General features: G+C 29.4%; 2 protein-coding genes across 2 annotated transcripts in view; one reads left to right on the top strand and one right to left on the bottom strand.

Moving 5' to 3' along the window:
* Positions 1–19,418, top strand: part of LOC141530710 (glutamate receptor ionotropic, kainate 2-like) — a 243,848-nt gene that overhangs the window by 130,882 nt on the left and 93,548 nt on the right. The window contains exons 4-5 of the mRNA XM_074247986.1: positions 3,705–3,866; positions 18,112–18,363. Coding sequence (XP_074104087.1) covers positions 3,705–3,866; positions 18,112–18,363 — 414 coding nt within the window. The remainder of the gene's footprint in view (positions 1–3,704; positions 3,867–18,111; positions 18,364–19,418) is intronic.
* LOC141531449 (uncharacterized) lies at positions 6,833–10,367 on the bottom strand. Its single transcript, XM_074249286.1, has 8 exons — positions 9,961–10,367; positions 9,086–9,268; positions 8,833–9,027; positions 8,478–8,708; positions 8,266–8,418; positions 7,798–8,208; positions 7,057–7,379; positions 6,833–6,884 (listed from the first exon to the last, which is right to left on the bottom strand). The coding sequence occupies exons 2-7, from the start codon at positions 9,198–9,200 to the stop codon at positions 7,084–7,086; spliced, it is 1,401 nt and encodes a 466-aa protein (XP_074105387.1). The 5' UTR covers positions 9,201–9,268; positions 9,961–10,367; the 3' UTR covers positions 6,833–6,884; positions 7,057–7,083.

Genomic DNA, 19,418 nt, shown 5'->3' on the forward strand with positions numbered 1-19,418 from the left:
AACACTGATCAGATTGAAATTGATCAGACCGAAAATTTCAAAGAAATTTGAAAAAATTCACTTTTTTCGAATTTTTTCGCCAACGATAACTCACGAACAAATTAACCGATTTTAACCGCCCCGTCGGCGATCGACGAGGTTTTTTTATGTTCAAAGCTGATGAGTTTTTGGATTCGATTGCACACACACACATACACACATACATATATTCACCGAGATATGATGAAAACTCGATTTATGCAAAACAGGATAAAATCAATAACTTCCTGATTTTCTGAGCGGGAAGTTAAAAATGAAAATTTGTATGCAAAAACGCTTTTTTTTAATAATTATTGAACTTTATTTTTTATCAAATTTTTAGTTTTTGAATTTCAAAAAATCTGTTCAAATTATATTATCATGACCAAAAGTCGAATCGAACAGACTTACGGAAAGTTTATTACTTTAACTAGTACATCAAGTAACTTATTGTTTCATAAATGGCTTTTAAGCATCGCACTATTAAAAGCTGATTAAGTGCTGAGTTAACATGATTCTTATTTTCTTAATCTCTTTGAAGTAAATACCAGTTTATTGTAGGTGCAGAATAATCCGACTTAAAGTTTTGCTTTGGAAGATGATGGAAATGTGAATTACCATTTTATTTATCATTAATTTATGATTTTACACATTAAAAAATAAAAAGTGATTCGACTCATTCGCAGATGATTTATTATTATCATCAACGGTATATGGTGAAAAAATTGTATTTATACTGATGTAAAAATTATTTTGATGCAGTCTTAAACCCAGCAGAAAGGTTTTTGAACTGTGTCAATAAAACAATTTTCTGATATCGCTTGATATACCCACATATAATTTTTGACATGTCCTGATAAGCCCTTATATAGCCTGATTAATAGGGTGGGTCAAAAAAATCGAATAATTTATTTTTGACTTTATACTCTGAAAAATAGGTTCGTAGACACCTAAAAAGAATTCTCTCCAAGTATAAGCTCTTAATTATAACGGGAAGGTCCTCCGCTTTGCGGGTTTCTATTTTTTCGAATAATCAGATAAAAAATTTATATCTCGCTTCCAACTGCTTGGAAAAATATTCCGTGACATAGATTTTGTGAGAAATTGAATGCTTTACAAAAAAAGGTCTCTTATGACTTTTTCAAAAACTCAACCGATTAAAAGATATTCATAGTTGAAGTTTGGCTATTTTAAGGAAAATATTCGTTTTTATTATGAATTTTATAAGTCGATGAAAAAAATTATTTCGGATTGCGGAACTCATGATTTTGTAGGAAATTTACTGCTCTACAAAAATGGTCTCTTATGATTTTTTGATTAAGTGAAGCCGTTACGAGATATTCATCGTCAAACATTAACGAATATCAATATTTCCAGTTTTTGATCAATAATTCGATAAATTTTAATTTAAACTATGAGTTTCAGGAAAATTTACATAAATTTGAGTTTCGATCGATAAAGAAATGTTATAATAAGTTAGATAAAGAATTATTGGAATTATCATTGATTTTCTTTGGAGAAATGCCTCAAGAAAAGATTTCTTTCAAACGTCCTGGTGCTGTTCATCATGCTAGATGGATGGCTAAGGCCATTTATAGTTTGAAAATGTATCTATTCAGAGATGAATTCAAACTCTCTCAGAAAGAATTGCATGGTCTTCGTCATTTCTGTATTTTTATAGTCACATTGTATTTAAAAGCTTGGTTTTCATCAACTTCTGCAACAACTGCTGCTTATCATGACTTGCAGTTTATGAAAAATTTATTGAGTACAAAAATATCAATCCTTTGATTTCTTCAGCTACGTGTGAAAAAATGATTTCGCACTTATGGAATTTGAGCGATGAACTTGCCATTTTATCACTGTTTGACGATGGCGTTCCATTAGAAGTAAAAAAAGTATTGTTGAAGCTGTTAATACTCGTGAAGGTACAGATTCTAAAGCTAAAAGATTTGTAATTGCTAAAAAAGATTTGAATTCATTGGCGCAGAGAACTCTGAGTGACTTTGTGTCTAAAAAGTCATTAAATCTTTTCAAAATCTTCGATCTACCGTATGACTTTCTTGATGTCGATGTTGAATTATGGCCTACTAATGAGAGTTATCTCGAAAATAAAGAATACTTTCAACAACTAAAAGTTGTCAATGATTCAGCAGAGCGAGCTGTTGCATTAGTCAGTGAATATAATCAATGCTTGACAAAAAATGAAGAACAATTCCAGTACTTATTGCAAGTTGTCAAAGAACATCAAAAACATTCCCAAATTGTAATAAAAGAAATTATTTTTAGTAATAGCGTACTGTTATGTTAAAAATATAGACAATTATATTGCAATTGATAATTCAATAAAAAATTTATCTATAAAAAAGTTAAATACTGGTTGTTTCTCACTTGATTCAATACTTTTCATATTAAATTTGACAAAGAAATATGTCATTCACTTCAAATTAAACTAATCATTGGCTATATGTCGAAAAAAATGCTCTAATTTCTTGTTTTAATGCAATCAAACAAGCTCAAGACTGAAAACAATATTAAAAAATTGTTTATAACATTTCTTTATCGATCGAAACTCAAATTTATGTAAATTTTCCTGAAACTCATAGTTTAAATTAAAATTTATCGAATTATTGATCAAAAACTGGAAATATTGATATTCGTTAATGTTTGACGATGAATATCTCGTAACGGCTTCACTTAATCAAAAATCATAAGAGACCATTTTTGTAGAGCAGTAAATTTCCTACAAAATCATGAGTTCCGCAATCCGAAATAATTTTTTTCATCGACTTATAAAATTCATAATAAAAACGAATATTTTCCTTAAAATAGCCAAACTTCAACTATGAATATCTTTTAATCGGTTGAGTTTTTGAAAAAGTCATAAGAGACCTTTTTTGTAAAGCATTCAATTTCTCACAAAATCTATGTCACGGAATATTTTTCCAAGCAGTTGGAAGCGAGATATAAATTTTTTTATCTGATTATTCGAAAAAAATAGAAACCCGCAAAGCGGAGGACCTTCCCGTTATAATTAAGAGCTTATACTTGGAGAGAATTCTTTTTAGGTGTCTACGAACCTATTTTTCAGAGTATAAAGTCAAAAATAAATTATTCGATTTTTTTGACCCACCCTACTGATTAAGCTAATTTTCATATCGGGCCTATCATACATGGGTATATTAGGACATATCCCGCTTTTAATTATGCAAACATATAATCTTTAAATAAAAGTTAGTGTTAAAAAACGTTAAAAGAGGGTGCGTTATTGCTGGATTGTCTCATTACAAGAGAACATATTTCTGGGAAAAAAAAAAAAAATTACAATAAATTAAATGACTTTTTTACTCTCATATATAGTCTTATATGACTGATCGTATATTGCTATACATAATAATGTCAAAAAAATGATTTACGGGTAATTTTCCTTGAATTAAATGAATGAGATTTAGTTTAAGATTATTTTTTTTTAATCAAATTAATTTTTATATTAGTAGACAATTTTCAAAGATAATGGCTCATTTTGATTATAATACAACTTTTTTTATTAATGATGAATGATTGTTGTACAATATTAAATTATCAAAATTTATAAAGTATACTTAAGATGATGAAAGCATGAATGAAAATTGAAAATCTGAATAAGTAAAACATTTATTTTCTTATGACTGCAATATTTGTTTTAGGCGCAATATTCACGGATGATCAAAAAGACAGTCCCTCGGAGTTAGCATTTAAGTATGCTATATATAGGATCAACAAGGATAAAAGTCTTCTACCGAACACAACACTTGTGTATGATATTCAATACGTGCCAAAAGACGACTCTTTCAGAACGTCTAAAAAAGGTCAGTACAATAAAAATAACCCAGAAATAAAAGTCAACACATAAATTATTGTATAAAAACTTGTATAAAGTTTCAAAGTATTGTCTTGAGTCTTAATGTTAACATTGTACTCTAAAATTGATTCATACCACACTGTGTTTATATTTATAGTATTTATAAAAGACGTATTTAGTAATTTATCGTACACAATAGAATAGTTGGAAACTTTTAAGTTGCCGTTCATAAACCAACTAATGTTTAAGATTTCTCATAAGTATAAGATTTAGTATTTAATAAAATAAATATTTTGCATCATTTTCTTGTGGCCTTGAAAAAAATTTAATTGGATCTTTATCTTACAATAGACCGAATACTATTCAATTTTGAACGTAATAATTCCGACAGTACTACGAGCGATTCAATATAGGGTAGAAATACCGGTTTTGGCCATCTTAGAACCATTTTTGGCCACTTGGTATTTTAGTTAATTTGTAAAAAATTTAACTATTCAAGTAGAATTTTGATAGAATTTATGAATTAGTACATTTATACAAATTGAATTTATAAAGTCTTGCGTATATAGAAATATTTATACAATATTTTGAAAATAAAGTGACCAAAAAAGGTACACTGGCCACAAACGGTACTTTTACCCTAAGTTGAAATAATTTTTCTGTAATCAAATCAGTGGTCAATAAAAAATAAAATTCAGCTCGGTAATAATTTAATTTTTCTTCATCATATGAAACCAAATACTAGTATTTATTCGAGTTTTAATCTCTTGTATTACCAGAGAGTACAATAAGTTCTTACCCAAGTGCAACCATTCCAAGACATGCCATCAATTATTTTTATTTATATAATACAGTAAACTCAGTAAGACCTATAAAAATTGGTCAGATTTCTTGTAAAAAGAGCTACAGAAACTCCGTAGTATAAATCTCTAGGTATTGTGAAGTAAATGGTTTTATATCAAGTCTACTTTTTTTAAGACCACTGATTTATTGCTTTTTTTTCTTTATAACTCAAAAATCATAATATTTTTAGATTGCACTCTTTTCTTCTTTACACACCTGAACTTAATGTTTATAAATTGTAATATGTAAATTTGAAGGAATTTGGATCCTCTATCTCATGAAACATGCCTATTATGAATTCACTTACAATTGTAATAGTCTATTTCTTTAGTTTAACAATTTATTCGAGTTCTAACTATACTCTTTACAATATCCGAATGAAGTTAATTAAGTTTCACAATAATTAATCAATCCTGTAGAATATAGCTATCAGTAAAATTATGCAATAGATTAAATTCGTTTATAAATATAAATGTCAAGATGGTACTCCACGATTACAATAATGCGATACGTTAAGTATATTAAACACAGCGTTGTTTTTGGGGTCCCGTGATGTCATGAGCCCCTTGAATGCCAGGCAAGGGATTTTATGGCCCAAAGAGTACGGTGGTTGACGGAAAATGTTCGAGAGTGGAAAAGTACTCTCACACAATTTACGTTTGTTACACGGATTAAAAACATTAACTTAAATGAAATTAACTGCGTTAAAAAACAACTGACTTAAGTTCATTTGCGTTCATTTTTTTTACTCGGATAGCTCTATAATAATGAAATTTGTATCGTTTCGGTTTTCGCCGGTTAGTGATTAAAACTTTCGTGACAAATCTCAACAAACTAATCAAATATATCACGAGGAAAAAACTGCTCGTGACAATGTCGATGTAAATATTGTTATAAAATGTTATTCATCATTTTTGAACTATGACCGATTTAATCTCTATTAAAAAGAGTTTGGAATACTCGAACAAAACTATCAACGATGAACACATTTTACATGTTTTATAGGTTTTCTCGTTAAGTTTTATCTGCATATCCTTGTTTAATGTTAAATGCGACGAGATTTATTTCGATGTTTGACACAGAATACAACGATATGAAATAAAATCCATCGAGGGAAAAATCATATCTTGCGTAACTGTTAAAGTACTCAATATGCATGCACAGCAAAATAACGTATTGATTGTGAAAATAGTGAACAACATCCATTGATTCTTTGTGGCTAAGCGTTTGAAAAATTCTATTTATGCTTTTAAAAATAAATTGATTAGTTATGCAACACTATAATAAAAAAACTGCAGATTTTGGCATTAGACACTGCCATGTCTCTCGAATGCTTTCGCGTAAGTTAGAAGTAAAAATTAATGTTACTTGTTTTAATTTTTTTCTTAAAATCTATTACTACAATAAAAATTTTAATTTATCAGTTTAAGATCCAATAATTCGAAGTAAATTAAATATAAGAGGAACAAGGATCAAATAAACATCAATACACCAACACCCCGACTAGAAATTAAAAAGTAAAACCAATTGGGGCCACATTGGGCTGCCCTATAGGGACCGCTCATAGGGCATGTAACGCAAAACCCTATTGGGCCTACAGTTAGGAAATCCCAATTGGGTCCCAATAGGGAATTCCCAAGAGATTCCCGCTAAAATATTTCGACTTTGGGTTTGAATGGAGAAATCCCAAAGATTTCCCAAAAGTATGAAATTAAAAGTATACTTACAATAATGAAACATTTTTTTTTTATTGCTAAGTACTCAATATTAATTATAAAAAATTTTATTCTTTAACTTTATTGATACGAAGTAAACGGTGACCTTCCCAGTCTCTTGAATTTCGAATCGTGTTGGACATAGCATCAAGAACTTCTTTATTAGATAGCTCGTGACCGTCACCAGACTTCAATTTTTTGCGCACTGCAACTAAAATTTATAAGCATGTAAAAATTAGAGTAAATGTTATGACTATTTTGTTTTTAAATAAAAAATAAAAAAAAATACCTTCGATGCAATTATAAAACGGAGTAACCTTAAATATAGATTTAGAATTATCAACTTTTGATGATTGCGATGGTACGTATTTAAGCGCGACCTGACGCGAAATATAACTTTTAATTATTGACGTCATATTTTTGCTCAAGTTTTCCGATGTAGAGATCATTTGAGTTAAATTTTTAATCTGAAAAATATTTAATAAAAATAATAATTAGTACAAGATGGTATCAAAAAATAGAATTTTTAATTTCCAATTGCCATTATAACGTATAATAATTATACGCCGTTTTGGCATCTTCAGTACACCATAAACAGCACTATAATTTTATTTAAAAATTAAATCTTATTAAACTTACCAATCGTTCACGGAACTTGGGAGTATCTTAAATCTGTTCGTTGAATTTGATAAATTTATCTTTATCATCGATTGGAAATTTAAATTCTTCTTTCTTTTTTTTCCCGTTATCTCCAGCTTCGGGATTTTCGTTGTCAATATTATTATCGTCATTAATAACTTCTTCTTCATTACTATCACTTTCATTACAAGAACATTTTTTTGTTATGTATTGCTTAATATCTTTGAGCTCCGCAGTATTAAGAATGACCTGGCTGTTTAGATGACCAATTTGTTTACTAATACTCTTAAAATATTTTAATATCAGATCATTCTTTGACGTATCTATAAATAATACAAATAATTATAAATTTAAACGAATGTTTTTTGATGGATAATTAGTTGTAATTTTGTGTACAAATTTTAATAATTTTTTTGATGTAAATAAATGACGAACTCAAGCCGTAGTTATTTTGCCATATGATTGATAATAAATTTTAGCAATTGTAAATTTTAATTAATTATGAGATTAAATAATTCAATATTTGTATTTGAGTCGATTATGAATCCGTTTGAATAGTAACTGACTAAAAATCATTGCATAGTCTCAATAATTAATTTTTTCTTTCAAATAATTATCGAATTTTATGTTTTTAAACTTTTAAAGAATTTAAAAAATTTTCGAAAAATGAAAAATTAATTTTTACTTGTTTGGCTTCACATTATCACACTATTTAGTGAAATTAAAAGTTGCTGAACTTACTTTCATTAACTGTTGAGTCCGTTTTCACAAATTGATGATTTGTCTGTTTACTCATTGGTAATTTCTCTAAAATTTTAATTTCACTGGCTGGCTTTAAAGGAAAAGTTAGTTTATTTGATTCCAAAAGATCAGTATTAGGATTAACTTCATGAGAATAATCTTCAGAGTCGGAATTAATCGATAAAACGCGCTTACGTTTACTTCTTTGGCCAATTCGACGTGATTTTATATTTAGACTCGAGTTCTTAGACGTATTAGTGCTAGAAATCTCGAGTGATGTTTCGATCTTAATGTTGTTTGATGCCGATTTGTCAAGTGATAATGGAGTATCTACCGTATTATCATTATCAAATATTTTGTCTCCTGACTTACTCATTAGAGTATCTAATGATTCCTTGGGTCTTGATAGTCCTTTAAAAAAAAGTTTGAATAAATAATTATACTAAAATTTTAAAATTCAAAACTTACCTAGATTAGTATTGAAAGATTCTTGTTGCCGCTGATCTCTCAACAGAGCTAAATCTAGTTCCATACTTTCACCAGAAGACCTAGTCGAGGGATGAAAAGTTCTATTATCGGCTTTTTTCAAAGCTTGGCTTTTTTCACCAACGTTTGCAAAATCTTCATAGCTAAATAAGTTTTCTAAACTGCTACCATTATCATGGATACGCGTCTTTAACTTCTTGGGATTTTTTTTTGGAGATTTATTTTTCTCTTAATTCGAGAAGTTACATTTTTTTTAGGCAGATTAAATGAGCCTTCGGAACTATCATGCCGAGAACTGTATGCCGACAAATCACTAATTGAATTATCTTCTGAAGATAATTTAGACCCGTTTTGTACGTTATCAATTCCTTTGTTTCTAGACCCATTTCTTCTTGATCTATTAACAGGTGATTTTTTGCTAATGCCTGTAAAAAAAAATTAAAAATAAATCATTCATTGTTTATAGTTAATAAATACTTAATAAATTGATTATCGATACTTAATATTGGTTTATAGTTAATAAACTATTGAAAAAAAGATATATATTACCTGAAGCATTGAAGTTCAGAGTCACAGTATTTAATTTCTCTCTCAACTTTTCAGCGTTGTTTACTTTCGTTCGTATCTCAAGCGATTTTTTATCCTTTAAAGATTCAGATCTCGCTGATTCCTCATTTTCTGTTGTGTACGCATACGGTTCCGTTTTTAAAACGTCTAATCGTTCCTGAGCCTCTTTGAAATTACCTGATAAAATATTTTCTATAAATATTTTTTATTCTGATTAATAGATTATTTAACTTACTTGCTCTGCCTCTAATTTCTACTGGATAGTCAGGCCAGTCAGGTAAAGGGTCTTCACATCTCTTTACCATTATTTGCAACTGTTGAAACTTGCTCATGTCGTAAGGTTCAGGCATGAATTTACAATAGCAAGTTTCACTTTTGTTATTATAAAATAACCATCTGGCTGGAACAATATCTACCTCTTAATGAGGTTTACTCGCAGAGAACAATACTAAGTAGTACTTATAGGACGCCCTGAAAACATAAAAATTTAATTAATTTCAATAATCATGAACGTTTATCTAATCAAAGACAAATAAGTTATAAAAATCCAACTCAAAAATATTCAAAGAGATTACTAAAATTTTCAATACGTATAGCTATCTTTAAATTGATTTTTTTCACGTAATTAATAAATTAATAAGTTAATAAACGATAGTTATTTAATTAAAACAATTATTAACGCATGAGTAGTTAATGATATAATGAAAATTAAGTTAGTCGACATCTGGAAATTTGTAGAATTTTTTTAATTGAATAGATTATTAAAAAAAAAAAAAATTTTTTTAATTTTCACTTGTAAAAAACTTGAAAAACTGTAAGTGCAATATGTAATGAAAAAATTTTTTTTTGCTAATTTAATCAATGACAACAATTAAAAAATTAAAAACGTCGGCTAACTTTAGTATTATAATAATATACATGAATAAAAAAAGATTTATGTAGCTAGAAAAATATGAATAAATCAGAATAAATTTTTTTTAAGGTTAAAATTTATTTTTCATGCAAGTAAAAAAACAATCGTGAGATTACCGGGCTATCAGTATACATTTTAATTGATGAATTATTTAATTTATTATTTATTTATTGATTGATTGATTAATAGATACTTACTTATTAGGAGACATTTTGTGATGCAATATATTCACTATAAAACAATGACCATAAAAAATGAAATATAATAAGCACTAAAAAAACCTGTCCGAACTGGCACGCGTCAAGTGTCACCATCTACTTAATACGTGAAAATGTCTCACTCTTTACTCGCGCGCCACACATCACTCTTTACTCGCGCGCCACGCAACACACCAATACAATATAATAGCTATTCAACTCACACTATAGTATAAATATGTAGTAGTATATCGCCCTTGACTGTGAACTGATACCTAACATTTCTATTATTTTTATTTCGTTGTTTATTTACACCGGATTTAAAAATGACATCTTTTACTGAATAACTTTAAAAACCATTAAAAGATAAATGATTGTTACTATTGTTAATATTTCACTAAACACAGTTTATATTTATAGATCATGCATATTTAATTTTGTAATTTTTTGTATTAACAGTTCAGTAATTAGTATTTCATTTAAACACAGTTGGCATTATATTAATAGCAAAAAATGTTTGTATACATCCTGAGACAATACTTTTTTAAAAATAACTGGACCAGCATATAGTAAAAGAAACTGATACTCTGTAGCTTTGAACTTTGAAAAGTCATCCAATGATCTGGTAGTTCTTTGAAAGTCCTGAGGAACTTGATGTTTGATTTGCAAGAGTAAGTTACACAGTAAGGTTTTTAAATTTCTACTCAATTTCACAGCTTTTATATTGCAATTAAACCAATAATCAAATATTTTTTTACCAATACCCAAATGCACCAAATGCATAGGATCTAAAACAAAGTCTTTAACCATGTTAATAGCAGGAATGATCTTCAGTAAAGGAGAAACACGAGTATGATGTTCGGAATTACTTTGTTCTCTAAATGAAGTGTCTGATCTTGGCGTACATTGATTTTGTTTTATTGGGTATATTGTTCTTCTTGATACTCGTCGACCTTTTACCTCACATCGTTCGCAGGCCCAATAAGCCCCATGTCCTTTAATGCACTTTATAAATGCTCGAGCAGGTCTATCACAGATAAATGCTTTAATAGATACCTGAAAAAGAACATTATTTATTTGTATACCAACTTCTTGAAGGTGATTTATTTCTATGACAAATTTGTTTATTTGTTAAATAATCATTTACATTTTTAGGTTTTTCTTTCCCACAATAAACTGCTACCAAGAAAGGCTTGTAAACATCGGGTTGGTTGAAAACATTACACAAAATGGGCCAGAATTGGATATTACTGGATTTGTATAATGGTACTCTATCAACATTTACCAGCAATTCAATGTGATGTACTTCGTATATAATTCGGTATTTACACATTGTTGTAAATTTTTCTCTGTACCAAAATACACGAACTCTCCTGAATCATTATCCCATTTTTCGATGTCATATGTGAGCTTATCTGTGCCTAAAAATGTTTTAGCACACTTTGGTAACATGGGATATTTTTCTCTCCGCAAAATTTTTAATAATGATTCCAGTCTACTGTGTGGAATTGGAGGATCTGCTAAAGCCCATTGACGAAGTTCGTCAATATCGTTCCAAGTCTCTTCACCATCATTCTGAATCAATTCTTCCTCTTCACTGTCCAATAGCTCTCTTTCACTTTCCTCTGACTCACTCAGAAAATCGTCATCTAATTCTTCATTAGATTCTTCTTCGGTATCAGTTGACTCACTTCCAGACTCACTACCAGATGAACTATTAATAAATATATCATTCAAAAAAATGTCATTTTGTTCATTGTTTTCACTATCATACACTAATGATTGTTCATTTTCAGATCCTGTGGAATCTGAAAGTGATTGTGCACTATTAACCTGGTCAAGTAATTCACGGTGTCGCCTTACTCGTTGCCGCCCAAGTTCACGAGTCTTGTTTAATTTATTGCTAGCATTTAACATTATAATAAAAATAAGATTCTTAAAATAAAAAGATAAAAACGATTCGCAACAACGTTGTGAAAAACAAAAACTAGAATTTTCGTGTAGTTTCAGCGTAAAATGAATACGTAAATAAAACGATAAACAAAATACATAAAGATTAATGGATTACAAGTGGGTGAAAACTGTCTTGCCAACAGTTGATAATGTTGAGATGAGAAAATTAAAGAAGCATTCGCAAATGATTTCAAAGGGATAAATTGAAAAACTGATAATAGTTTTTCATTTTCCCCCTTGGTATTTCTACTTTGGTCCCACAAAAATCCCAACTAGGAAAAAAGTGCACAGTAAAAAATTTTGCGTCATTGCGTTAAAAAATTTTGTGTCAAAAATTTTTATGTTAATGTTTTAACCCTTTTTTGTGTTGATTTAACAGAATAAATGTTAAATTTACACATAAAAGTGTTAAATACTTAACACAGAAATTTTTAACAATAAGTTACTCAATGACGTAAAATTTTTTACTGTGTACAAAATTTTTTATTTCCACGTGGGACGTATTCCCATTTAGATCCCACATGAATCCCAACGAGAGAAAAACTTCAGAAAATTTTTTAATTTTATATTGGGCATTCCCACTTTGGTCCCACATGAATCCCAACTAGAAATAAACTGCAAAAAATTTTTTATTTCCACGTTGGGTATTCCCATTTAAATCCCACATGAATCCCAACTAGAGAAATTGACAATAAATTTATTTCCTTTTTAATTGGGAATTCCCAATTGGGTTCTCATTGGATCCTCATTGGGATTTCCCTATTGGGCATACCCCATTGAAACCCAATGGGGCCCAGAGGGTACCTTGGGCATTCCCAAAATAATTTCTAGTCGGGTTATATGAGCTTACATAAATTGTTTTAGCATAGCAGTTAATTTTTTCAACTCGGGATAATTAGCATATTTTATGATTTATTCCGTTACTTATAAAGCATTCCTAAAAAGGATATAGATAAAAAACATTGTATTATTATTTTTTATCGTTTCAAATCAGAAATTGAATGTGTAGAATTTCTGCAGCGATCAAAATTGAAAATTTTTTAGATTGTTGGGATGCCAAACGTCGGGATTTGATGAAAGCTTTATTTCTGTTCTGACTAAATTCAATAACTATTATTCAGTAATTCGGTAATTATTATTACTTGACTTTCTAACAATATTCAAACGTTTTAGCTAGAAGTTCAAAAGGTTCAATTTCTTATGCAGAAATTAAGGAAATTTAAAATTTTTTCGACATGCACTCTTTTTGCGTTAAAATAGTACATTACAACCGAAGGCCAGAAAATTGAATTTCCTTTTTTTTACGAACTTTTTCTTCCTTTTTTTTTATAAACTTTTCGTGTACATCCAGACGGAATTGAGAGAGGTGAAAAAAAGTCACATTCTAGCGTACCAACTGATGATTTTGAGTAAATTTTAAACTTAGTTACTATTGAATGGCGCTAATTATTTCTCTGTCAGCAGTTGATTGCGAATCCAACCTAGTGTTAATAAAATAACAACCACGCCATAAATAAATATTAATAAAAAAATAATTAATATAAAACTAAGTTTTTTTGCCCTTCTGAAACTTCATAAGATTTAAATATAGGGGTGTGCGATTCATATGTCATTATTTGCCTCCTGTCCCTCAAGGATAAAACTTATTACGCGATAATAACGAAAAATATTGTATGTCATTTGACCGTTTAGTAACGATTTTGACAACGAATTTTTTTCGATATTCGTTTTAATGTTTGTGACGCGAATGTTCGTAAACGAGCGTAAATTTTTGTCCTCGGCTTCGCCTCGGACGTGAAATTACGCCCGTTTCGAACTTTCCCGCCACAAACCTTAAGCCCATTTTTTTTTAGTATATTTTCATAATTTTTGAATTTCTATGTTGATTAGAGTAAAAAAATTTTACTATGCCCTTTTTGCTCTGCAGAGGAAGAAGGATGTATAATTTGAGATACCCCCACCCTTTTCCCTTTTTGCTCTAGAAACATGATCTGGTTAACTTTAAACTGTACAAATTTTAGACGGTACAAGTTTGAATTATTTTTTATCGGTAACTTGTAATCAGGTGTCACAAAAAAAAAACGTCTTCTTATGTAGTAGTATTGACAGATTTCGTCGATACATATTTATTAAATTTAAACGATGCAGGGGAATGCATAATACAGCTAAGACAATATATTGAGTACTTTAACCACCACATTGCACTCGAAAAATTTAACTTTGAAGCAGATGTTGCAAAAGCTATCACAGCATGTGAAAAAATTTAATTTAAAAAGTATAAAATATAAAGATTAGATTATCTTTTACGTGTATTCAATTCAATACTTTTATCATTCGGCATCTTCTTATTGACTAAAAATTTATGTTTACTTTAATGGCAGAAACTTTTTCTCAAAGAAATTCAATTCTCGATACACTTTGCTGGTAAAAGTTACTATTTATTAGTTTTTTTTTTCTTACAGTCAGCAATTATAAGGCTGGAAAACGACGCGATTATAAAAATTGCCGTATAGATCGCTAACATTGGAACATGTGGTGATATAATGGTTGAAATAAACCAAAGCCAATTGGCTAAGTGTTTAACTATTACATCGCTACATTACTTGCAGTTCCGCAAGGTTTTCAAAGTGCCCCAATTAATTCAACCACCACGCATGTCGACAATTGTACCGAGCATTTCCTAGTTAGACATGATGAGTCTGCAATACATTTGTGGCTCGGTGCTACGTAAGCTATAAAATCCAAATTCGTTTCCAATTTATTCAACAGTGTATTTTCAAGAGACAATAGGTGTGAATGTCATTTTATTGAACTGGCTGTATAGTAGCAAATAAATATCATCATTCCCCATTTCAGTGTCTTGAAAAGATTTGTTAATTGATTGTATGATTCAATCTAGTGTTTCAAGAGAGAATTTATTTAAAATTTTCGCTGCAAAGTGAGAGAAAATTAGTAGTGAAAAGAAAATTTCGATATCTGATGGGAAGAAATTTGTAGTTGAATGTACATTTTATTCCGATGAATTACAGGAAATAATGTAACTCAATTCTAACAAGTACTTCCGTGTAATAAAACGATTTATTTCATCAATTTTCCAATAAAAGGCAATAAATATGAAAGAAATTTTACTATCACTCAAAAGAATCAAATGAATGTTCAAATATTTTTTAGCTATAAATTTTTTAGTAATCTAATAAAATTAAGAAAAATTTTTCTTATGTGGTCGTTACGGGTGTGTATAAAAATGAAAAGATTGTTTTTCATCATTTTTTAATTTTATTTTCTGTTCAAAATAAAAAAATTTGTGGTAACATCAAGGATTTTTGTACTGTAGTTTTTACAGTATATATGATGGTCATTCTTACCAAGATATTAATTGTTAATTTCCGACTTTTATGATCAACATAAAATCTTAATAGTTTTATATTTAGAATTATCAATTATCAAAATTTATGTGTAAAAAAAACCTCAAAACCACTGATAAAATGAATTTCAATTTTTTGATAATTCTATCTCTAATTCGTAATTTGTCTTACGTTTTCTTCCACATTATTTTCACATGTCAGTACAGTCTTCTTCATTTTATTAATTGCTCTGTAAGTATGTTTCCAAAAATTAATAACATTACAACATATAACTACTTCTCTAGTACGACAAAAATAATTTACTTTCTTATTTTGTACTCGGGAATCAAATTAATCCAGTGATAGTAAAATTTTATTCTCAGCATGTATGTAGTAAAAATACAAAAATACTTCCTAAAAGAATACTTTATATAGATATAAATAAAACTGGTCTAATCACTATACTGAAACGATTTTACTCCCCTTAGCCGGATGATGAGCTCCGAAACGTCGACAAGGGTGTACTTGCAATAATGGTGTACTTTTGCCAAATGTCGTTTGTAAATCAAGTTAGTTTATTATTATTATTTTTTTTTATGTCTTTTCATTTACCATTTTTATTTTTGGCTTCTAAAATAAGTAACATTTGGGATATGCGATTAAAGAAATTGTTAGTGTGGGTCATACTAAACCGTTTATTACGAAATTATTGGATCCCTTTCAATGACTGGAAAAATAAGCAGTACACTAATTTTTCACAATAACAGAATTATTTCTTTAATCAGGAAGACATTTTCTTTTTATTTATTATTTTTCATAATTTCAAGTTTCTAACCGTAAAAAACGAAGATAATGAACTCTAAAAAATAATAGTACTAAAAATGATTTTTCAGGTACTTAATACCTATAAGAGGTAGTATTTAAAATCACTTAAGATATTAAATATCAAGCTTCTTTAACTAATCCTTTAAATAATTTTTAAGCAGAGATAATTGGAACAAGTTACGTAATATACTAAATACCTATTTATTCATGTGTTGATGTAACTTGTAACGGGTATTTTTCCGGTTTCCAAAAGGAGTGAATTTTAACCGTTGGTGATTTGGTCGAGACTTACCCAAATATCTATATCTCCTAGCTCGAATGAAATTTCGCCGGAGTCCAGGATCTTTTCGGAGATAGTTTATATAATTTATAAATGAAATTTGAGCCTGAATATAATTGATATACTATTTACTTTTATTGAAAACAACAAATATCAAAACTTAAGATGATAATACATACAAACTTTATGACAAAACTAAACATTATTCGAACATAACTTGCACACACCGCTTGTTTTTCGTATTTTTGTGCCACCTGGTGGCCAAACTCTGTCTACTACCTTTACAAAGAAGTATACCCTAAATTACGGCCCTATTTTCGCTTAGTCCCGTTTGGGTGCTTGTAAAGCAACCCTTCGGGGCCCGACTTACCCCCTAGTCCCGTTTGGGTGCTTGGAATGCAGCCCTTTCCTATGGCCCGACTTATCCCTGGTCCCGTTTGGGTGCTTGGAAAGCAACCCTTCCCGGTGGCCAAATTTCCCCCAAATGGTCAAGTCAGCACTTACCTGGTTCCTGGTCGGAGACGAGGTAGGAGTTCCTTGGTTCCTTCCTGGTGAATGGTCTTCTACTAGGAAGGTTATAACCACTGGGAAACTTGATTAATTTTTGCGTCAATCAAAATCGCTTTTGTCATTTCCTAGACCTTTCTCCAAGAGTGAAAGATCTTGGAAAATTATCGCCATCTATCGCTCATCGTCAAACTTCAGATTTTTCGACTATTTAAATCTGATCAAATATCAAATTCATCCATCAATTTCAACAGATTACAATAAATTTCACACAAAATCAATTCCATACAAAAGTCGTTCGGGACTTAGAAAAAAATAACATTTGCCAAATAATAATTTTTACCAAAATAATTTCCCATACTAATTTCATTTCTGGGACTTAGTAAAAAAGTTAATTCCACAATGAAAATAATTAACAAAATAATTATTCAAATATTTTGAATCTGTTCGTAGATTTTAATTAAATTTTTCTTTCAGGTAAAATAAATTTTTGTTCTTTAAAAGAACAAAAATTATCACCACGCAGTTTCGCTTATATTAACTCGTCGGTTTTTACTGCAAACGAACGAGCGGCGAAATTCTTCGCCACCTCTCGCCGCGGTGGCGTATTCAAACATTCGCGCGCATTTTCAAATAATAATAAATCTCAGTCAAATATTTAAAACTAAATAAACTTTTTCATTAAACAAAAATAATTCGTGATGTTGATTAAACATTATAATAAATTATAATTATTTTTAAACAAAATACAAAAGAAATGTAAATGAACAACAAAAACAAAAAACATCTTTAGTATATTAAATACACTCCGGTATTAATAATGATAATAATAATAGTAATAATAATGATAATAATAATGATACATAGAAAATAAATTCTGCTGCTCCGCCGTCTCGCTCGCACTCACACTTTACCATCACAACTAATTAAAAAATGTTAATCGCTAACAGGTAATATTTTTGTAAAAGAGCTGTCGTACAAGCTTATTTATCCTTTGATCAAATTCTTGGCCAAAGCGGTATTCGGCTATTGAAAGGAGAAAGTATCCTAGAGTAAATGTAGGAGAGATGTTTCAGTGAAAAACCACAGATTCTTTTCTCTCATATAATTTTCTGCTAACACAACTTTTCTTTGCACTACCCTCATTCGAGGTTTCTAATGAAGTATTTTTTTCAAGTAAAAAAAAATCAAACATTTATTAAATTTTGTTCTGACTAATGTTAATGATGTTTTTGATTACAGCGTGCAAGCAATTATCTCGATCTGTTCAAGGAATATTCGGACCATCAGATCCTCTGTTAGGAGCGCATATTCAAAGTATTTGTGAAGCCTTAGATGTACCACATCTCGAAGCTAGGATGGACTTCGAACCTGCATTCAAAGAGTTCAGTATTAATCTGTATCCAGCCCAAGACCATCTGAATAAAGCATTCAAAGATTTAATGTCTTTTCTAAACTGGACCAAAGTTGCCATAATCTATGAGGAAAATTACGGTATGTTTTGATTAAAGTTACCAATTCATCCTATAGTTTATGTTTCAATATGCTTTCTGAATACTAAATTTCACCTATTGATGTTAGCGGGATTTAGTTAGCTGGTTAGAATCTATGGTTACACATACTGAAAATTCGATAGAAGAGTATCTGATACTTAAATAGGAATCATAAATGTTATCGACAATACAAATTATAACTTACATGTTTACTAAAATATTTTGACATCATTGAGCGATAATATTCTATTTGTAGGAAGTTATGGATAGGATTAATAATAAATAAATAAAGAGAAAAGACAAGATTATTATCCACATAGAGTGATTCAAATAGAATCTTCATTTTAAAAAGGAATCGTATCGAGAGAAATGTCGTTACTTGACAGAGTTTAGTCGCAAACTAACTATAATGTTAAAAACTATTTTTTTGTGAGGTCTAACCCTCTGTATTGTCCTTAGTAAAACACATGTTTTTCTTCTTAACTAAGACCGTAATATTTGGTTGTACTGTACAGTGTAAAGTAAGGAGTCCTTTGTACAACTCAAGTATCTAAGGTCATAAAATCAAGCCTATGCAGGCTTTCTTATTCTAGCTGCACAAATGTGCTTTAAATGTGTTTTTCACATTTAAAAACTAATAAAAGAAAATACGTTATTTTTCTAAAATAAATATGTCTAAGAACAAAATATCTAAAATATAAAACTAAAAGTTTGTAACTGGGATTAATTTTTGCACAGAGAATCCAACATTATTTTATAATTTTTCAAAGGAAAAAATTCATTTGACAAATAAAAAATTTGTTGATTTTAGAAATATTGATTGTTCGAATTTTCCAATTTTATTTCATTTAATTTGCATAGTCTTGATGATACACAAAAATTTGTTATAAAATATAAGTAAAAATAATCGAATTTATAATATAATGTAATTTTTCATCTTAAGCGCTACCGTGTCTTTCCGGATAGTGATCTGAAAATCTATTTATTCGTCTCTTCTTTTTACATTTGCGTCTGTCATATCTTTTATATTTATGATTGCTGGCCATATCTTGGATA

This window comes from Cotesia typhae, unplaced genomic scaffold (assembly GCF_013202065.1).
Source record: "Cotesia typhae breed Kobodo isofemale line unplaced genomic scaffold, CoteBio_Ctyphae contig_5, whole genome shotgun sequence".
Taxonomy (NCBI): domain Eukaryota; kingdom Metazoa; phylum Arthropoda; class Insecta; order Hymenoptera; family Braconidae; genus Cotesia; species Cotesia typhae.

Excerpts from the sequence above, each read along its gene's own strand:
- LOC141531449 (XM_074249286.1), bottom strand. The coding sequence starts at position 9,200 with ATGCCTGAACCTTACGACATGAGCAAGTTTCAACAGTTGCAAATAATG. Across the intron at positions 8,709-8,832 it reads TCTGAACTTCAATGCTTCAG|GCATTAGCAAAAAATCACCT; the intron begins GTAATATATATC and ends TTTTTTTTACAG. Across the intron at positions 7,380-7,797 it reads GGACTCAACAGTTAATGAAA|ATACGTCAAAGAATGATCTG; the intron begins GTAAGTTCAGCA and ends TATTATTTATAG.